The sequence below is a fragment of the Cucurbita maxima genome, unplaced genomic scaffold, assembly GCF_002738345.1.
Source record: "Cucurbita maxima cultivar Rimu unplaced genomic scaffold, Cmax_1.0 Cma_Scf00021, whole genome shotgun sequence".
NCBI lineage: Eukaryota > Viridiplantae > Streptophyta > Magnoliopsida > Cucurbitales > Cucurbitaceae > Cucurbita > Cucurbita maxima.
In genome coordinates, this window is record NW_019272037.1 from 1,694,961 (window position 1) to 1,715,096 (window position 20,136).

A 20,136-nucleotide genomic window follows, 5' to 3' on the forward strand; every position below is an offset into this window, starting at 1 on the left:
GCGGTGGACTTTGGATGTTACAAATGGTATTAGAGCTAGTCAATGAATGGTGTGTTAACGAGGACACTGAGCTCTCAAGAGATGAGTTTTGAAGTTCCAGGCAAACTTACAAGGACATATTGTCAATGTCGCACTCGAGGCCAGTGTGTGCTGAGGTGGACCAGTAACCAGGAGCTATGGATGACTATGCAACACGAACATGCTGACTAAGTTCGAGAAAACAGAACAACATAGAAAATTCTTCAGCTGTGTTCTATGAAATGCAGAAGAATAAGGATACAATATCTCATCAGACATCAAGCAATCTTGTTCAATGTTGAGGTGAGATAATTATATAAATACAAATTCACTTGAAACTAACCCACTGCAAAGGGGTGAAATTCTTTCCAACTTTCTATACGCCTATATACAAAATCAAACTCTTTCATTTGACAGTTTCTGGCTTCTGGAAACAGCAAATGTTGAATGATGATCAAAATCGAACAAAATCCTCAATTCCCCATATAGGCAGCATCTTTCTGGAGCTTCCATTCTTTATCTTTCAGGTGCAGCAGAAGCGGCGGCGGCGGCGGCGCGTAACCGTGGCCGAGCATGTGTTTTTGGTTGTCATTTGCGCCGTAAGCTGGAGGGAATGCTGGATGGAAAAATGGACTCTCCATATTCATTGTTGGATTAGAAGCCAACCGATTCCCTATTTGATACAAATGGTCATACCTTGAAGTATCAGTTCTAGAGGCATTGCAGGGAACTGCCAATACTTGATTACTCACCCTATCCAGATTGTGATTCTCCCTATATTGGCGAAGCCATTCAGACGAACTCATTCGATGCGTGGACGAACACATGTTCGTAAAACCAGTAATCAAGGGACTATATTCATGTGTAGCATGAGGGGGACCCCAATTACCTCGAAAACCATTTGACAAAGTATCATTTCGGTCCACGTCCCTACAGATTTGGCCACCAGAGATGGTAGCATTGGTACCATTAAACCAAACAGCATCATCAGGTAAACAAGGGGCTGATGGTGCTGGGACAGAAAAGGGAGGAGGAGGAGGAGGAAAACGATATGATTTTCCAGATTCACAGCTCGGACTCGAAGCACAATTCTCGGTTTGACCATTTATAAACTCCGGAGTTAACTCATCAATGGGCTGCAAACCAGTTTTACCAAAACCATTTGTCCCTTTTTCTCTATCAGTGTTAATACTAAAACCCCTGTTGAGCACCCAGGCACTAAGTGAAGGGGGTCCTGTAGATAAGGAGGCTTCTGAAATTTGATGTACTTCTGCATCTGTATGAAAAGTAAAGGGATCCCTCTGGCCCTGTGTCTGTTCTATAAGTAGCGACGTAGCACGCCTCAAGCATTCATCAGAAGATATCGTCTCCGCCTCGTTGCTTTTCGGTGAAACTTCGTCGCTCCCTACGATCGAGATTGGTGCAGAATTATACCTCATGAGCGGATCGAAAAGAATGACTTCTTCATCTTCAACAGGGAAAGATTGAAGAGTATCTTTCTCACGGACATCCTGAGTTGGCTCTTCCAGTTCATTTTGTTCTTCTGTGTAAAAGACCTTCCACGTCCTATCATAAATTATCCACTTTGGAGAATCATTAGCCATGTTGCACACTTTGGTGGCAACAACAATTATGCGGTAAGCACGGTGTTTTGCTCCCAATTCAAAGTTGTTCATGTGTTCCCAGTGGGATGAGAAATCCAATGGTTCGTGTGCAAAGGCTAAAGGTGTGAAGCCTCTTAACTCATAGTCTTCCCACAGAGGGACATCAAGAGAACACTCTGCCTCTGCTGTATTAATACTCAGTCTCTCTAAAAGCTTGACATAAACACCAAAAAAGTAAGACATGGAGCTTCTATATTTTTCATCATAACCATATTTTACTACTTCATCAAGAACGTTCGGTAACCACTCGACGAAGACGAGCACAGCGGGTAAAAGAGTGCACGAATTCAATTGGCTCGCCTTCAAACATCTCTCAACTAGACGTCCCATGACAATAAAGGTAGCAACCAAAGCCAAGTGAGTCAGCTCAAGTTGGTGCTCATCATTCATTTCAAATTTGCTAAAAAGATTCTGTACCATGAAGATGAATACAGAAGCTATTTGAATGGCTCGGAAAGGACCTGTCCTCACTGAATCCAAAAGCTTATAGGACTCTAATGAAACATTTAACTCAGAATCATCTAAAGACAAGAGTTCATCCAGCCATCTCATCATGGATGAAAATGTACTTATGAATTCCTCCAAACTGCAATGCATGAAATAAGAGTTCATAAGACAAATCCCCTACAAATGCAACAGTGAAATCCATACCGAAAGTTCGAGCAGCTAACGTACCTGGATTTTATGAAAAAGAAACCCAATGTTCTGATGAGCAGAGGAAAAAAGTGTCTCTCTAGAGATTCGTGATCGTCTTTGATTTGTGATTTCATCTCGAAACAGCACTTCTCGGCCGGTCTTAGGAAATCGAACTGGCCATCCTTAGAGAGGGAAGGCAGAAGAGATGACCTATTCTGTAGGGTCATTTAGTTAAACATGTGTAGAAGGCCTAGAGGATAAGACCCAAAAGGTAAAATGGAGTACAAAATGAGTCTTACTTACTCTTTCAAATAGTAAAATAAGATTATCCCAAGCATCAGGAAAAGGTTCTTTGGCTGCAGAACTTCTCACACAATGATACATAGCAAGAAACTGATCGTTAACATATGTTGCCAATACAGCCAACTGGAAAGAAACATGAACAAATGAGTAAAAGAAGTAATAATATCTGATATCATGGTTGGAAAGGTCATGAGATTATAAGAATACCTGATTATGGGGGTTTCCACTATCATGCCAAACCATTGTTGCTTCCAAATAATGAGTAGCAGCAGCTAACCACTTATGGGAATGAACATCTGGTTTTTCATGCTGTTCCATGTACCTAGCAAGATCCCCAAGGCAAACCAAAAGACGGTGACACAAGAATCGACACGTCTTTTTCTTGTTCTTTGGATCGATACCTTTCGAGACACCAAATGCTTTATACAACAAGCCTTCTTTTGGAACACCACAATATTCTCTGATTTTCAATATCAGTTTTTGGTAGAATTTTGTAGCTTCTAATAGAAACAACCTAAATTCTGCAACATGATTGTTAGGACTTTGTGCTGTCCCCAACTTTGGGCTCTCTGCATTTGCAGAGCTTCTCTTTATCCTTTTCCGAAACTCGTCGATGAGCTTGTAATGAAGCTTCCACAGAGAATATTCCACATCTTGAAGCTCTAATTGTTCTTGTTCACTCATGAAAATTCTCTCGTAAATTGAACAAACTTTGTGGTATAGATCTTTGACATCTGAATGCAATGTCCCTCTTGAAAGGATTGATGATGTCAACTGCTTTTCCAAGGTTACAACCTGACATGAACACTCATATTCTTGAAAGAGTAATAATTTGCAAAAGAAACAAGATAGAAGAACTTATGCAGCAAATTACCTGGTTAAGCAATTTCTCCTTTCTGTTTTGATTTGTAGCGGTAGTCATGGTTAAAATTGAGCAGCTTAGTTCAAGTTACACTTACACTACCTGAGAAGGGGTGAAACAGCCGTGATTAAATGGTCGATGAGAAGAGTGTATTATGAAAAGAGTGTATTATGAAGAGGTGGAAGGCTCTATATACAAGAATATAAAAAGATATTAAAAAATCTATCTAAAAATCGGCATAAAATCTGGCAACAAATCAAAAGCTAAATTAAATCAAATCAAAATTAAATCAACTTCAGATTTAATCAAATACTAATTTACGTGATCTTTAATAGGAATAAAAACACTAAAAACTGATGTTAAAGACATCACTTCGACGAGGGGTAGAGCCAAAAAAACAAAGGAAAATCAATGGTGAAGTGCTGCAAAGAGAAATTTGGGAACAAAATGAAGAAACATCCCAAAATTAGCACGAGAAAATAAGTTTAGAGGAGCCAAAATTGAAGCCCAGATGAAGAATTGAACTGTTTGAAGAGTAAAATCAGTAAACCAAGCACGCAGGCTTACAACTTTCACAATCCATGGCTATTGGGTGTGATTGGTTTAAAGGGTGTTCCCTAAAATTGAACACCAACTTTGAAGAACAAGAAGATGAGTGCATCAGACACCAGAAAAGAAAGATTTGGAGGAACCCCACATGAAGTGAAGCAAAAGAGAGAAAAGTAAAAAGGGATAGTAGAAATTAGGGAAAAAAATAGAGATAGTGAAGAGGAAAGGGCACCTGAGAAGAGAAGCAAGAAGTAGGCATCAAAAGCTTTGACAAACCTCCATCGCCATTAAAAGAATCGGAGCAAATATATTTGAAGCAGAGACCAAAACAAATTATCCACCCAAAAGTGCACACTTGGAGGATAGACAGAGACGGAGAACAGGAAGCTATAGCTATGTAAGAAGCGTGCGACACCTGTACGCTGTCAGCAGTAATAAGAAAAGAACAGAGAAAGCAAAAGGGTGACCATGAAAAACAAAATCAAAAACAAAATTTTAGATATCAAGTGGGATTGGGATTATATTTTTGTTGTTCATAGAAAAGTTCCAAAGGAAATGAAGAATAAGTGGCAGTGGCTAAACATTCGGTGTGTTTATTGACTAATCAGAGAACATCCCTTGTAAACCAAACGAAATGACCCCATTTGTTTTTGAGCTCAAAACAGAGCTAAATTACGCTGATTTTGGACAAAGTTGTCTCCTTTTTAATGGGCTTTGCATCAAATGCAAGGAGGATCATCTGGGCATTCTCAAAACTTAGAAATCTGATTTGAATTCCATTATGGGAATTGGCAAACAGCCTAACATGGCTTCTGCGGTGGTGGAGTTTCAAGGGAAATTCCGTATCTTTAAATGCTCTCAATCAAATGCACAATAAACACAGTCAACATGTTGGCACACACACAAGTACTTCTGCCTCGAAGTGTTTATAAGTGTATATCCCGGCTAAAGTATTATTTTATAGATAAATATAAAATGATTATGACTTTAAATTTTAAATATGAATATTTAATAAATTCATGAATTAAATCTTAAAAAGATTCTCAACACGTAGAAGAGAGGGAAAAAAATCCCAAGAGAATAAAAACACCTAATTGATGGCAAGGTGGTCTAGGAGGTGGTTATTAGGTACAATCATCACTGGGTATTGATTGTGTACGCTGTGGTGAAGAGTGTTTATGGTGAGCTCTACATGTATAGCCGTTGGATTGAAACAAGAGATATTCTCAGAGATCAATAGATGTAACTAGAGAATAGGGCCCAGGAGATGGAGGCTTCAAGAGGGTGAACCCTAATTTGTAGTCTAAATGGGATTAGAGTGCGAAGGGTCCACAGATCATGAATGGGATTCTCTTCTCATTTATTATTCTCATTTTTCTGGTTTCAGCTTATTCTAGCACTTTCTCATGGAATTTTCTTTTCATCCAATGAAATTTTAGAAGAGTGTATATGGGTTCGGTTCAATTTTTTTTTGGTACCAATGCGAACCCGAACAACCACAATAAAGTTTAGAACCAATTTAAATTTAATTTTTTATTTTACATTAATAATTAAAATCTCATCAGATTTAAATATTAAAGTCAACCAACAAATTGAATTAAATTTTTTAAAGTCACTGTTTTAGGTCTTACATGGGCTTGGGCTTGGATTAGTTTTAGACTCATTCTTTGGATTTGGGAATGGGCAAAAACCGAGTTTGGGCTCTTTGTTTTCGGCCCAACCCAACTTACATTTTGTTGAACTAAATGGGCCTAGCTGGTCATAATGTATCTTAAGAAATAAAAGTTATATTAATGACATCAAATTAAACCTATGAAACTTGAGTTCCTAACCTGCGTTAAGTGAACAATTTCGACCATTTATTAAAATCATGTATGTATGTATAGACTTCATCCATTCCCAATTTAATTCTCTATTTCTGGTCAGGTTCTGTGTTTTGGGCCTCAAAAAGGCCCAATTTGTTGTGATCAGGCCCAGTGACACCCAGTGGTCCACCCTCCAATTAAATTCACAGTTAATGCTCTACTTTCCTCTGCAATAGAAATGAAGCTTCTATTTCCTTCTGCACATGGCTGCGCCTGCGCCTACCCATTCATCGTCCTCCAACGACTGCCGGCATTTGGGATCTCTCTCATGCCGACTGAGCCATGCCTCCTCCGACACACCTGGCTTCGTCCGTGAATGCATTGATGACGAAGATGAGGTATTTTCATTTAGAAGTTTATGATGATGCTAGCCTGTATGAGATTTAAACACCATTTCCACACTCTCACTACTATTCTAAGATTACATATTACGTTACTTTAATTATCTTGGGAATCATAAACCCTGCAATATTTACATAATTATTCAAGTAATTTACTGGGAAATTAGAATTCTCCAATGTACAATTCCCTAAAAACGGGAATACAGATTAAACAAAAAAAAACAACAACAGGAGAGAGATAGAAAGGATGGTGTAAGCAGATATTTGAGCATAAACTGGTAATAGGAGGAAAGGGGATTATGATGTGGTTGGCAATAAATAAAGAGCAGAAATTCAAAAAGATGCGTTTGGTTGGGTGGGACATTGTTAGTGGGAATCTATGCCAACGCTCAAAGCCTTTGAGAGGGAGAATGAATGCCTTTATATCATCAATTCCCCATCCATTGCGTATTCCTTTCCTTTACAACAACACATCAATCATCATCCCCCTCTCTTACTTCACTTCACCATCCTCACCACCACCATTCTCCCACTTTTCTCTTTTGTACACTGACAGTATGGTCTGGTGAAGCGTTTGAATTGCAACTACGTGAGCGGTTTTCTGTCCGGAATGTCGTGTGAAGTCCACTGAACCTTATCATTTAGAGGAAGGAGAAGTTGTAACAAGGTTTCTGTATGTGAACCCATTTCGGTAGATTCTAAAGGCAAAATGACATTAGGGTGATGTTGAAGTAAAGAAGTTGACCCTTCTTGACGGGTAGGGAGTAGGGTCGTTTTAAGAGGCAGGGAGTGATAGCAGTTAGAGAAAAGTTTCAAGATTGCAATTAATGACACCCACCAACATATAGGAGTGTGTCAAAAAGTATACAAAAAGCAAACCCACAACAAGAAACACCACACTATACTATCCATATAAAAACAATCAGCCAAACAAACAAACAAACAAACAAACATCACTGAAAAAGAGCACCATGTTTTCTGGCTTTCCGCCCCCCTTTCTCTTTCTTCATCACAACTCCCACTTCCTTTCCCTCCCGTGTCCCCATTTACTTTGAGAGCTTGTTTCGGCGGATTGTTCAGTGTCAATCATGTAGGCCACCGTAAGGGTTAAGAACAAAATATCTCTACCATGCCTGCAAATTCTACTCAGATCATCACTAAACACAGCCCTATCTAGTGTTCCAGCTTCAACGTCCCCATTTGAGTACCTTTTCTGACAGGGAAACTCCTCGTTTTATAATAGTTGTAATGTCCTGTTCTAGAGAATAACTCATCATGGATGCTTCCTTCCTACTTTGTCAGCTGCCCTAAACTAAGATGGATGATAAGATTGCTATTGTTCAACTAAAAGTGTTGACCAGATTCACTTCCATCTCACCTAAATCTTCTTCCAGAATCAATTTTCTAATCCTATCAGGATAAATGATCACAAGTTACTTCAGGCCTCAAACATGGAATATGGAGCACAGAGGAAAAAAGAGAGCAAAAAGAAAGTTACCAATGACAAAAGCTTACAAGATACAACACAAAAGGTAACAAAAGGTCAAGATTCCACGCCCAGCTTTTACTCCCATCGTTGAAAGTTAGAGCAGGGTCGAGGCCGCTTTTCATAACCCTCCCCCACGCCACCCTTCCTTTTTCCTCATTCACCTGCATCACACTAATTGCTTTGCCAATGCCAAAATCATAGTCTTCGCATTTATATTGCGTTTATTCAGTGGTGAGTGTTGACTACACGACGAGCAGTAATAATGGTAATCATAACCGATCGGCTAAACAAATTTTCAGATATGGAAAGGGATTATAGCTCATCCCTAAAGTTGTTTGTAAACTGTCGTGGGTTTGAAGAAAAAAGAATCCGATAGAACATTAATCTTCAGGAAGGGGGAAACATGATTGAATTTGGGGCTAAGTTTTTTCTTCTGGGAACAAACAAGAGAGAAAATGGGGCTAAGTTTTATTCCTTTTTTTCATAAGAAAGGATACAGAACATCAAATTTTGTAATTGAAGCAACAATCTATCACTCTCTGAAAATATATCATTACAAGCCTTACCACTCTCACCTCCTTTTCATTATCATCAAATGCCATCACCCAGCAGCAACATATAAAATTGAAAAACCCAAAATCCTTAGAGGAAAAGAAAAGAGCAATTCATGAAATGGATGATGAACCTGGCACTCTAGGAGATGTCATTGGGAACAGTGGCAACAGCCGAGGCTCAGAGTCACGAGGAGTGGTGGTCGGCGATGGATGCAAGTAAAACCCCTTTTCTTTAATCGCTTTCTCTTCCGCCTCTGCATCCAACTTGGCATTCCCATTCTTCAAGTAGCTACAATTCGCCAACCCAGATCGATCAAACGGGTCGGGAATCAGCGGCGTGACCGGACTGAGAGCGAGCGCGGGAAAGTCCAGAATACTCGGAGAAAGAATTTCAGGTTTCCTCGGAGAAAACCCCGAATGAGTAGTGGAACCGAAAACGGGAAACACCGGGTTAATTTTAAGTTTATTCATAGAGTTCCTACGCTCGTAGAGCTTGAATCCAGATTGCTGCCTTTTGGGTAAAGATTTAATGGGCGGAATGTGCGTTTTGGACACAGAATCAGAGTTGGAAGGCGCAGCAGCAGGGTTAACAGAGGCTTGCTTGGCGGTTTCAGGGGATCCAGTGAGCATTTGAACTACTTGCTTGAAAGAAGAGGTATCAGCTTGAACAAAGGTAGTGGGGTAAGGATTGACAGATTCGGATCGAGTGATGGGTTTGGGCGAGTGCAAGTGATGCGGTGGAGGCATGAGTTGTTGGAGTCCATAGCTGGTGCTGCTACTGCTGGTAGTGCTGTGAGTCATGCGGCTACTTGGAGAAGGAAGGAGAGAAGAAGAAGAAGAAGAAGAAGGGCATGGGTTTTCTTGTAAAATTGAAGAGGATTCCATCGAAGGGTTGTGATCAGTGAAGAGGTTTCACAGAGAGGTAGAGAGAGAAAAAGGGGAAGGAAGGTGTTGAGAAAGAAGCAGAGGCGTGGTGAGTGGGGTAGATGAGAGAGAAAGTGATGTTCTTATTTCTTACTGCCTCCGCCTCTGCCTCTGCCTCTGCCTCCGCCTCTGCCTTCGCCGTCTGGTTCATGGTTTGGTAAGAAACGTTTTGGAGGGGACTTTCTTTTTACTGCCTACCTTCAAATTTCAATCATTCATATTCATCATCAACAACGCGCCTTCTTTCCACGCCCCTTTTTCCCTCATTTTTATCTTTTATTTTTTTAATATTGAAAAATAAACTTTTAAAAATCATATTTATAAATAATTAAATTCTAGAGATGTCCATAACTTCCATGGCTACTTATAACAGTGGTCGACAAGCATTAATTAGTTTTTAATTTGAGGGTTACCAATTATAATAATCATTAATTAATTAATAGTTGATTCATAATTACTCCGAAAAGCCTATATTTTAATGCAAATAAACAGAAATCTTACCCCTTCGTACCTGGAAGACCGAGTATTTTATTAAAATTAGACCAAAGTTTGGGTCCTCCGCCTAAATTAATTTTTTTTATAAATGGATAAACTTCAAATTATTTTGAAAATAAATACAATAAATTAATGATTGTCAACTTTCTACCTCGATAATATCAAGCATTTGGGTCCCAATTCATAACACCACTTTTATGGGTTTTTTTTTTCTTTTTGGATTATTAACAAAAGGAAGCTTTATAATTTATATTGGTTGGGGTTTTTTTTTTTTAAATATTGTTTTATTCCACAATATTTTGACGTATTATGACAGATTTTATTAAACTTTCAAATAATCTCTCTTACCATTAATAGAATAACCATAAAAATTAGTATGACATCAAAAAAAAATGTACTTAAATTAATCGATATCATATATAAATGAAAATCATTTTAAAGATATGATGCTTATATACTACTATTTTTTAATAACAAAAATTTTAAAATTAAACCGGTTTAGTTTTGAAGAATCTTATATTTACTAATTTATAGGAATAGTTTTTAATTATTTAAAAATATTTCAAAATAAGTGAATAGAGGATGATGTTGTATCAATAATAATATTTTTCTAAAATGAAAAACCAATACAACAGATTCTAATAATTCATGTATTAAACCAACGGTTTTTTTAATGCAAAACTCAATAATTAATATATAACGTTAAAAAAATTTAATAATAATAGCAAGAGAAACAGTTTTTGAATGTGAAGAATACGCGCTAGAGATGAGAGTGGGGTTAGCAGAAGTTGTGTGGTGCCCGGTATTCAATTGGCCGAGTGGAGAAAAATTGGACAAAGAAACAAAGACAGAGAGACAGAGTGGTGGAAAACGTCAAGAAAAGATTCAAATTTTCCGCACATTGACGGTCTACAGACTCGTGGCAGATTCGGTAATATCACCAAATCATAAGGTCATTTATTGATACCCATTATTTTATTATTTCGAAAATACCCTTAATTTTACCATCTATTTATGAAACGTAGCCCCCCAGGTAGCGAAATAATTTTAAATAATACACAAACATACGATAACTCTATAAAACCTATGTAACACATAAATTACATGTCGTAATTTTAAAATATTTTAAACGGCTAACGGGTTTTTTTTTTTTTTTTTTTTAAATTAAAGGATATTATTGAAATTATAGTTATATACTTTAATTAAATAAAAATAGGAGGTTAATTTGATTTATGGAATTTAATTAAAATATGTTATGCTTAGTCACGCCTATTGGATGGAAAATATGGGGAATAAAGCTTCTCTGTCCTATTATTAAATTGAGTGGACAATAAGTGAGCAAAAATAGTACCTAGTGTTATTCTTTTTAAAATATAACAATAGTTTACTCTGCTTATTTTGTTTTTTTAATGTCATTGTGGATTGTTGGTATATTGCAATAATTATTTTTTAAATTATAGGAAGATAATTATATGCCATAAAAAAAAAAAAAAAGCATTTGATTCTTTTAAAATAACTTAATACTTCTTCAAATGGACATCGACTTTGACTAGTTTAGCAGTTTGCTAATTAGGGTAGGTCAAATGCATGCCCCTAGCTCGAACATCATAAGGGTTAACTCAATCTAACATCCAAAACCTAAATTAGGAAAGAAACGAGGATCTCAAACCAACCTACGATAAAATATAATGTTATGATCCATTAAAAGTGTTAGAATATATAGTGTAGGTCTCTCATCTCTCGAAAATTCTAAATTTACAGGTCGAGCCACGTGAAAGTGAAGTTAGGAGCATGGTTGCATATTCATAGCAATTAATTTGATTCAACTTCGGGGCATTTGAATTTTGAATTTGAGCTATATATATATATATATATATATATATAAATTATTTATTTATTTATTTATTGTTGGTGTGCCAGGAATCTTACCCCCACGCTTTCTTTCTTTACTTTATTTACTATCAATTTTTTAAATAAAAGAGAGAGAGAGAGAAGAGAGGTGAATCCAATTCTCTTCCAATTTTCAATGTTTTTTTTAAATAAAAATTGAAACTAAATGCCACAAAACGGAGAAGGGACCACGGTTGTTATACGGTGCGACACCTGTAGAGGATTATTATTTTGAGTGCCCATTTTGGATTCAATCTCAAAATGCGCCCGCTCCTCTCGCCACGCATTTGCTTTACCCTCGCCCCCACGGATCTCATTCATTCTTTTTATTCTACTTTATTTTTTTTAATGAACGGTGAATTTCAAATTGGTACACAATCAAAATTGACCGTTAAGTGTAATCTATATTCCACGTCAACATGTCACAATGGCTACTGTCACTAGATTTTACCTATTTAGGCCTATTTTGGTCTATTACATATGTAATATACTCAGTCTCACGATTTTAAAGCGCATCTATCAGAGAAAACTTTTTACTCTTTATAAGAAATGTTTCATTTTTCTCTTTAATTGGAGTGAGATCTCACAATCCACTCCCTCCCCTGTAGAAGCCCAACGTTTTTTTTGGCATATCGCTCAGTGTCAAACTCTAATACCATTTGTAATGGGTTAAATCGAACAATATCTGTTAGCGGTGGGCTTGAGCTATTACACCTTCAAGACATTTACAAACTTACTCTCAGCACTGAGTTAGTCAAACCAATTTAAAATTGTGTCGTCTATAGACGACATATACTCAATACTTTGACACCATTTAAGAATAAGATTTTCAAAACATAGAGATAGAAAGATTTTCGAAATAGAATTTGAAAACAAGATTAAAACAAATGTTGAAAATTAAATATTGATTGATTCCATCGTTAAAAATATTTTAAATATTTTATTTTAAAGTTTAAGTGTATTATACAAAGTTTTAAAAATTAAGGAATTCTTTTTTTATTAATTCAGCAAAATTACAAATAAAGAATGTTCAAACTTTCTTGTATCAAGTTTAGCCATTGCAACCTTCCCAATATAAACTTGGAATAAATGCAACGAATTTTTTTTCTCCGTTAAACATAAATAAACAGTTACCGTTATTTTCTTTAAATTGATTATGGTTGGAAAAAGTTGAAAATTATCGATTTAAGATAAAGAACACCGATTTCCGAGGAAGTATACTATCCAACATATGTAAAAAAACTGTCAGCTGTGTCTCTTTATTTATTATTTTTTTAATCTAGCAAAAATTTGAGGAGTTTTAAGAGGATAAAAATTACTAAAAATCATTAAAAATATTATTATGTAGCACATATTAATAATTAAATAAAAAAAAAACTATGTAATATAATTGTTTTAATTAACTTTCAAACATTTTATGTTGTTCATTTAACGGTCACACTTTTTTTATTATATTACATAAATTAAGCAAACTATCGAAGTAATATTTGTTTAGTTGGATTTCATAAAATCTAAGAACATTTATGAAACTATCAAACAAAATGTGGCAATGCATGGTTTTCTTGAAGTATCGACTCCATTAGAACATCACAATAACCTAGAAAAGTGCAGGAATCCAAATACATCACATCAAAATCCCAGATATTACTACCTTACCCCTACACAGTTCCCACCTACGTTCAATGAGCGCAGCTAGGTTCAAAAGCCAATGGCCCAACATTGTACAGTACAACCGGTTTCTTCTCGGCGTCCGTGAATGCCTTTGCTGGCTTCAACTCCGCCCCGTCCACTCCGCCATTCATTTTCGACATCTTACTGCAACTGCTGTCCGGCGACTTCACCAGATGAACCTTGCACCGGTGGAATGCATAGCTCGTTACGTTCTTCGGCGCTGCCAGCCGGAAGTACCCATTCTTGTCAGTAGTGGCGGTTTCCACCGTTGGAGCGTATTTGGTGTTCTTGCATGACAGCTTCACTGCAGCACCTGCATTGTACAAAGGATGAAGTCAGTTTCAGTAGTTTAACAGCTCGTAAACGACGGTTAAACCTTCTGACGATTTTGGAACTAACCGTTTAGGGGTTTAGCTCCAAGAAGAGTATCAACACCAGGATAATGGCAAGACTTGCAATAAACAACACCTTGGACTTCAACAAAGCTTCTTGGGATGTAGGTGGACCGTTTGGGTGGTTGAACCGGAGCATAGTGAGCCGGAGGGGGAGGTGCGTAAACAGGGGAAGGAGCAGGGGAATGAGCATGGTGATGGTAAATCGGAGACTGGCTCGGTGGGTGATGATGGTGGTGGTGATGGCTAGGGGCGGCTACTGGCACTGGGTAGTGACGGTCATCTGGCCTTGGTGCCGGAGTAGGGCTGCCGTGGTTTGCAGCCGCTTGGAAGGCATTGAGGGCGCAGCCAAGCAGGAGTACAATCACAGCACAGGTAGCGACAGAACCCATTTGGAATACGAAGCTTGAAACTTCAGCCACAAGGGCATTATTATATATACAAAATGGGTGAGGGTTAATTGTATGATATGATTTAAAAATAATAAAGAAAAAACATTTCTAATTTAAATTGATATAATATATAATAAAAGTTGAATTGTCAGTGTTTCTAGACGACCGTGCCCTCCTTTCTATTGCATTTTTGGTCACCGGAAAATATGGGAAAATTTTTAGTTTCCAATACACCTCGTTAAATATATATACAAATATATATATTGTTATTTTTGTTTGTATATTTGAGTTTTAAATTAATATAATTAATTTGAAATTAAAAGTGAAAAAGACAGGGATGGATAAAGTGGAGAGAGATGGTAACATGCAATGCAGCTGAAAGAGAGAGTTATGTTACGTGGCCTGATTTCAGACTCAATACACGTGGCATCTCAGCTTTGCTTGGTAGACACAAACCGTGTGCTGAATTTTACCAGTTTTTCTTATAACTTTATAAATAAATGATTAAGCTTTTTGTTTAAATTATAATGTATTAATTAGGCAAAAATTAATGATTATACATAGGTTGTATCGCTTAAAAACCATAAATTATTATTATTTTTATTTCCAATAGAATTAATTAAATTTGGTTCATAGATCCGAAAACAAGTATTTTTCTTGCACTCCACGGAAGTGAAAAGTCAATGCATTGGCAAATGCGTTACAAGAGATCAACGGTCTGAATAGCTCCATTGAAATTCAATTCAAGATTACCGCCGTTGCAAGCAACTCAACGAGGTCACATTTAATGCTGTTTTTTTTCTTTTTTTCTTTTTTTAAAAAAGGAGGTGTAATTAATGCATAAGATCTTTTAAGTAATCGAGATTTCTTATTTTAGATCCAATTCCGTACACACACAAATCATGCAAAGCCCATTTAGGCCCAATAAAACATTCAGGCCCATTTGAAATATTTTATTTTAAATTTTTTTTAAAAAAAAACATAATTAAAACCCAATTTGAAAGGTTTCCACTTTTTGGAACCCTGAACCAAGGAAGGCGGGATGGGAGGCCGTACCAATCAAAGTGCCACGCTGGATCTTTATAATTCCTTATGATTGTGACACCTGGACTTTCCCCTTCACTTTTAGAGGGCAATAGGGCCCACAGCTTCATGCCGCCGCGCCGCAGTGGAACCCCTCCAAATACCAACTTTATATAAAAAAAATAAAATAAAATAAAAAGTTATAGGCTCCACGGGATGCCCGGAGAACCAACACCTCTTCGACTGCGTGCGAGCCACACTTAATCTTTTTTGTTTGTTTGTTCGTTTATTTTTTCTCCATCTCAAGTAACATCTGTCATTCCCGAACGGTGAAGGAAAGCGAGCAAAAGATTCTAAGTTCACCCATTCCCTTTACGAATTATAAAACCCTTTACGAACTGCAAAATTTCCTCAGGGATTTTTTTCATGGTGTTTTGTTGCTGCAATGATATAGATATGGCTCCAATGGTGCCGGAGACTCCACCGTTTTGTTTATCTCCTGGTGAGTTTCTTCTTTATTTTCTCTCATAATCTCTTGTTCCCGTTTTTGGGTCATATACTGATTGCATTTTCTTGATTTTGCTTACGCTTCAATTTGTGTTTGAACAATGATTGTGGGTGTTGTTTATGTGAATCGATGACTAATGTGATTATAAGTTTGTCCGTAGTATGGATTCGATTGTTTTCTTTTGCCTTGTTGATTCAATTTGTTTATTGGAATTCTGGTGTGGGATTTTCCAGACGTAGGAACGCGAGGTCGTTTGACTTCTTGAAGCCAACAGTGTAGGTTTGAAAAGAGGAGGAGCTTGTTCAGACAATGTGGCTGAGGGTTCGAGGGAGAGACTTCGACTTGGGTGCTCCGAGATTGAGAATTTCTCTTGGATTTTGATGGGATATATTGGTTTTCAAGGGATTTTGGTTTCGATGGAGATGAGGTTATTGGTGGAGACGATCTTGTTCTTGATTGATCTTCACAGCTTTGATTAGCCCTCTCAAGCTTCCGCCAAACAAGAACAATTTCTGTTTCTATGTTCGTGTTGCGTCCTGTTTTCTTAATAGTAGGTGGGGTTTGTTGATTGAGAGTCTTGATTAGAGTTTTTGAGCCTTATGAAAGCCATGGAGGAAGATCCTAATTCTTGGTTAAGAAGAACCAAGTTTTCTCACACAATATGCTATCGTTTAGAGTCCTTGCGATTGGCTTCCTTTCCTGCCGCCACTCACCCACCACTCAACTCAGTTGCACAATCAAGATCTCATGTTCTTAACAAGCAGAGGTCCTTGTCTCCGGCTCGGCCTCCACAAACTACGCTTTCCAATGCATTTAAGAGTGCACGTACCGATCAGAAGCGGTTTTCAACGCCACCGCCTCAGAGGAAGGCACCTGGAAAAGAGAAGGGTAGAAGACTATTTAGTAAAAAAGCTAAGGAGCGCAATTCCTTAAAGGAAGAGAAGTTAAAAGGCCTTCTGAGGCATTTTGCCTCATTTAAAGGCAATGGGAAGTCCAAGTTCAAGGAGTCTTCTTGGACAAGGTTTTTTGAGCACAGTGGAGGGAAGGTCACCGCTGTCGAGGCTGTAGATGAATCATCTATTGACCTGTCCAAGTTGAGTTTTGGGCATAAATTTGCTTTCGGAGCTCATAGTCGGCTTTACCATGGACTTTACGAAGATAACGTTGTTGCTGCTAAGATGATCAATCTACCAGTCGATGACGAAAATGGAGAACTCGCAGGTCGCTTAAAAAAGCAGTTTGATAGGGAAGTAACCCTTTTATCTCGTCTCCGCCATCCCAACGTTATAAAGGTAAACATCTTGCTCCCTGATTGATGACAAGTTCATCTGATTTACTTTTTCTTAGGTTAGTTTTGAGGCATATCTTTCGCTGAACTTTTATGTTTTTAATGTTTGTATGAGTTCCCAGTTGCTGCTTGAAAAGAAAAGTATCTGTGTTATGAATTATGTATGAACAGTATTGTATTTGTCATTGCTTTACAGTTGGTAGCAGCTGTGAAAATGCCACCCGTTTATTGCATCATCACTGAGTATCTACCTCTGGGTTCCTTAAGGGCATATCTTCACAAACTTGAAAAAAAATCTCTCCCATTGCAAAAACTATTTGCTATTGCCTTGGACATTGCTCGTGGGATGGAATACATTCACTCACAAGGCGTCATTCATCGGGATCTCAAACCTGAAAACGTTCTTATTGATGAAAACTTTTGTCTAAAGATTGCCGATTTCGGCATCGCTTGCGAGGAGGCACGTTGTGATACACTAGCGGATGACCCTGGAACTTTTCGTTGGATGGCCCCTGAGATGATCAAACGTAAACCTTATGGAAGAAAGGTTGATATGTACAGCTTCGGACTCATCCTGTGGGAATTAGTCGCTGGAAAAATCCCTTATGAGGATATGACTCCCATCCAAGCAGCTTTTGCAGTTGTAGATAAGGTATTTTTATTGTTAAGCACCATCTTTTTATTTACCAACTTATCTGTTCTGTAACACTGTTGGGGCTGTATGTTTCAGAATATTAGACCGGTGATCCCGAGCGAGTGTCCTCCAGTGATGCAGGCGTTGATGGAGCAATGTTGGTCCACGCAACCAGAGGAGAGGCCGGAGTTTTGGCAGGTGGTAAAAGTATTAGAGCAACTTGAGAGTTGTGTTGGGGGAGATGGTGAAGTGTAGAGCAGAAGGCCAGTTGGGCAAGATCACAAGAAAGGTCTAAAGCAGCATGGGATGGATGCAGAGGGTTGGTCCTCTTCATTCTCATAATTCTCTCACCTCCACACCTAAATTCATATGAATCTTTCTCTCTGCGCTTTTACCTTTTCTTGAAGATATTATGTTCGCTCCCCAGGTTCATTGTAGATAAAAAGAAACAAAACTTTTGCAGTTTTTTTTTGGTTCCTTCAATTGTTTCTGTTTCTAACATTCACATGACTGAAATGAATACCTTTCTGACGATATTTTTGGAATTCTCCTCAGAATTGTGAACTTATCTGTTCCTTTGCACTTTATTTCTCTTCCCTCTCCTCATCCAACTCTCTTGCTTTCTTACTCTCTAATTTCTTGCCTCTTCAAATTTTCATCCTATTAAGTCAATACGGTCTGTTTTGGTAACATTTTAAAACGTGTCTACTAGGAAAAAGTTTTCACATCCTTGTAAGGAATGCTTTATTTTCCTCTCCAACCAATGTGGGATCTTACCATCCACCTTGCAGGGATCACATCCTTGTAAGGAATGCTTTATTTTCCTCTCCAACCAATGTGGGATCTTACCATCCACCTTGCAGGGATGGGAGAGGTTTCCACATCCTTGTAAGGAATGCTTCATTTTCCTTTTCAACCGATGTGGGATCTCACAATCCACCTCCCTTGGGGGGCCACTGTGGGATCTCACAATCCACCTCCCTTGGGGGGCCACTGTTCTCACAGGCACACCATGGTGGCTGGCTTTGATACTATTTATAACGCTCATGCAGTGTTCTCAATCAAGAAGTGTTCTCGCTCGCACACCATGGTGGCTGGCTTTGATACTATTTATAACATGACCTTAAATGGTTTCGCTCATCCTTATGGCAATTTTGGAAAACAATTTCATGTATGACGTAACTCTAAATATAATTATACATCCATACTTCTTCTCGTAGGTTCTATAGGTCATGGATTGTGAATTTTATTTTCACATGCCAGCAGAGCACCAAAGTTTACAGCCGAAAAACATTTAAAAAAAAAAAAAAAGTGGAACAGTGGCCAATACTAAAAAGGAAACTCTACGTTATATTATCTATCTTATAACAATTTAGACGACTTCAACAGCCGTCCGATTGGGCAATTTGTCGAGCAAATCAACGGTAAGCATCGAAGCTCTGGGCTTCGGAAGCCGACCAGACGAGTACCCAACCGAAACAAGAGGCATTGACATGGTCCTTTCACACGCACTCAGCCATTTAGTTTGCATGTATCTCTGTTTTCGCCATGGTCCCAAATGCATCTTCTTCTCCTTCATGCACTTTTTCGCAGCGCCGCACACTATTTTTATTACGCCCTGAAGTTTCTCCACTTTTCCCACGAAGATCTCCGGCAGCCGCCGTACCAGGCGGTTGTAGTCCTCGCTAGCTCGAGCCATTTCAAACTCTGCTCTCAAGTTTAGCTCAATTATGTACCTCACCTCCCCTTTCTTTGATTTGTGCACCACATCCAAAAATGTGTGTTCCCCTGAATCAATTTCAATGGAAAAAGCCCAAAAACTTCAGAAATTTTGAAAATTTTCCATAAATTTTCTTTTTCGATTTGTTTCTGTTTGTTCGTTTACCTGAGGGTATATGGTGCGAGCTTCTCCACTTGGTCTTGCAAACGGCACTATCGTAGCCGGCGTTTCGAAGGTGACCGGAAATCACCCTCAGCAGGCAGCTCCGGCAGCCGGTCATTTCCAGAACGGATCTTCCACATCCACAGGCTCCTCCCGTCCCCTGGATTTCCTTAACTGCCTCCTTTGTGGCAGTTCTGATCTTTGATTCCAGAGAATTAGTCCGACATATCGTCGCCTGCATTGCCATTACAGTACAAAGTTACAAACCAATTAACCTCAAATGTTTTCCTTTTAATTCAATTAAATTAAAAACAAAATACTCACTTGTAAGATCTGGTTTTGGGTCTCCCAAAAGCTCTTGCTTTCTTCCAAGCTCTCGCCATTTTCCTTTTCTTCATCATTTTCATCAAACGCCGTCGCTTCACTCTCTTGGCTCTCTAAGCTGCTCCCAAATCCCTCCGCCGCTAACCCCTCTCCGTCGTCCAAAAACCCAAAAACCATGTCGGAAAAACTCGAAACCTCTGTTCTCGGGAAACTCCGGCGGGCCATTTTATAATTATGTGATTTTTCACACAGGTGTGGGTTGTGTAGAACTAACTGGACGACTCCGTCTTTATATACCAAATTATTCGGATCAAACCGGGTCTACCGTAAAACCGGGCAGATAAACGAGACGCCACGTACAGTTGGGCTCCACGTTGATGATGTGGCGTGGCCGAATTGAACATGGTCGAACAAACTAGTATACTGATCCCT

At 38.3% G+C, this 20,136-nt stretch overlaps 5 protein-coding genes and 1 long non-coding RNA gene across 8 annotated transcripts; 2 read left to right on the forward strand and 4 right to left on the reverse strand.

Moving 5' to 3' along the window:
- Positions 1–231: 231 nt before the first annotated feature.
- LOC111495757 (protein SMG7L-like) lies at positions 232–4,827 on the reverse strand. 3 transcript variants are annotated; one of them, XM_023145936.1, is made up of 7 exons: positions 4,265–4,827; positions 3,496–3,585; positions 2,829–3,416; positions 2,622–2,744; positions 2,358–2,533; positions 920–2,268; positions 232–880 (listed from the first exon to the last, which is right to left on the reverse strand). In XM_023145936.1, the coding sequence occupies exons 2-7, from the start codon at positions 3,541–3,543 to the stop codon at positions 492–494; spliced, it is 2,673 nt and encodes an 890-aa protein (XP_023001704.1). In that variant the 5' UTR covers positions 3,544–3,585; positions 4,265–4,827; the 3' UTR covers positions 232–491. The 3 variants fall into 3 exon arrangements, with proteins under 3 accessions (XP_023001704.1, XP_023001702.1, XP_023001703.1); XM_023145934.1 differs by having other exon boundaries at positions 232–2,268; positions 4,265–4,825; XM_023145935.1 differs by lacking the exon at positions 4,265–4,827 and adding an exon at positions 4,051–4,249 and having other exon boundaries at positions 232–2,268.
- An 835-nt stretch (positions 4,828–5,662) lies between these two features.
- On the forward strand, positions 5,663–6,399 carry LOC111495806. Its single transcript, XR_002720355.1, has 2 exons — positions 5,663–5,767; positions 5,959–6,399. It is a non-coding gene; the product is annotated as an uncharacterized LOC111495806 (long non-coding RNA).
- Positions 6,400–8,173: 1,774 nt separating this feature from the next.
- On the reverse strand, positions 8,174–9,407 carry LOC111495788 (VQ motif-containing protein 4-like). Its single transcript, XM_023145970.1, has one exon. The coding sequence runs from the start codon at positions 9,164–9,166 to the stop codon at positions 8,393–8,395; it is 774 nt and encodes a 257-aa protein (XP_023001738.1). The 5' UTR covers positions 9,167–9,407; the 3' UTR covers positions 8,174–8,392.
- Positions 9,408–13,123: 3,716 nt separating this feature from the next.
- Positions 13,124–15,225, reverse strand: LOC111495792 (non-classical arabinogalactan protein 31-like). The gene is made up of 3 exons (XM_023145982.1): positions 15,102–15,225; positions 13,661–14,065; positions 13,124–13,574 (listed from the first exon to the last, which is right to left on the reverse strand). Exons 2-3 carry the CDS (start codon positions 14,043–14,045, stop codon positions 13,270–13,272), a joined length of 690 nt encoding a protein of 229 aa, XP_023001750.1. The 5' UTR covers positions 14,046–14,065; positions 15,102–15,225; the 3' UTR covers positions 13,124–13,269.
- Positions 15,226–15,347: 122 nt separating this feature from the next.
- On the forward strand, positions 15,348–18,043 carry LOC111495774 (serine/threonine-protein kinase HT1-like). The gene is made up of 4 exons (XM_023145954.1): positions 15,348–15,570; positions 15,810–16,868; positions 17,061–17,516; positions 17,595–18,043. The coding sequence occupies exons 2-4, from the start codon at positions 16,176–16,178 to the stop codon at positions 17,751–17,753; spliced, it is 1,308 nt and encodes a 435-aa protein (XP_023001722.1). The 5' UTR covers positions 15,348–15,570; positions 15,810–16,175; the 3' UTR covers positions 17,754–18,043.
- A 675-nt stretch (positions 18,044–18,718) lies between these two features.
- Positions 18,719–19,989, reverse strand: LOC111495785. Its single transcript, XM_023145968.1, has 3 exons — positions 19,705–19,989; positions 19,384–19,615; positions 18,719–19,286 (listed from the first exon to the last, which is right to left on the reverse strand). The coding sequence occupies exons 1-3, from the start codon at positions 19,927–19,929 to the stop codon at positions 18,871–18,873; spliced, it is 873 nt and encodes a 290-aa protein (XP_023001736.1). The 5' UTR covers positions 19,930–19,989; the 3' UTR covers positions 18,719–18,870.
- Positions 19,990–20,136: the final 147 nt, after the last annotated feature.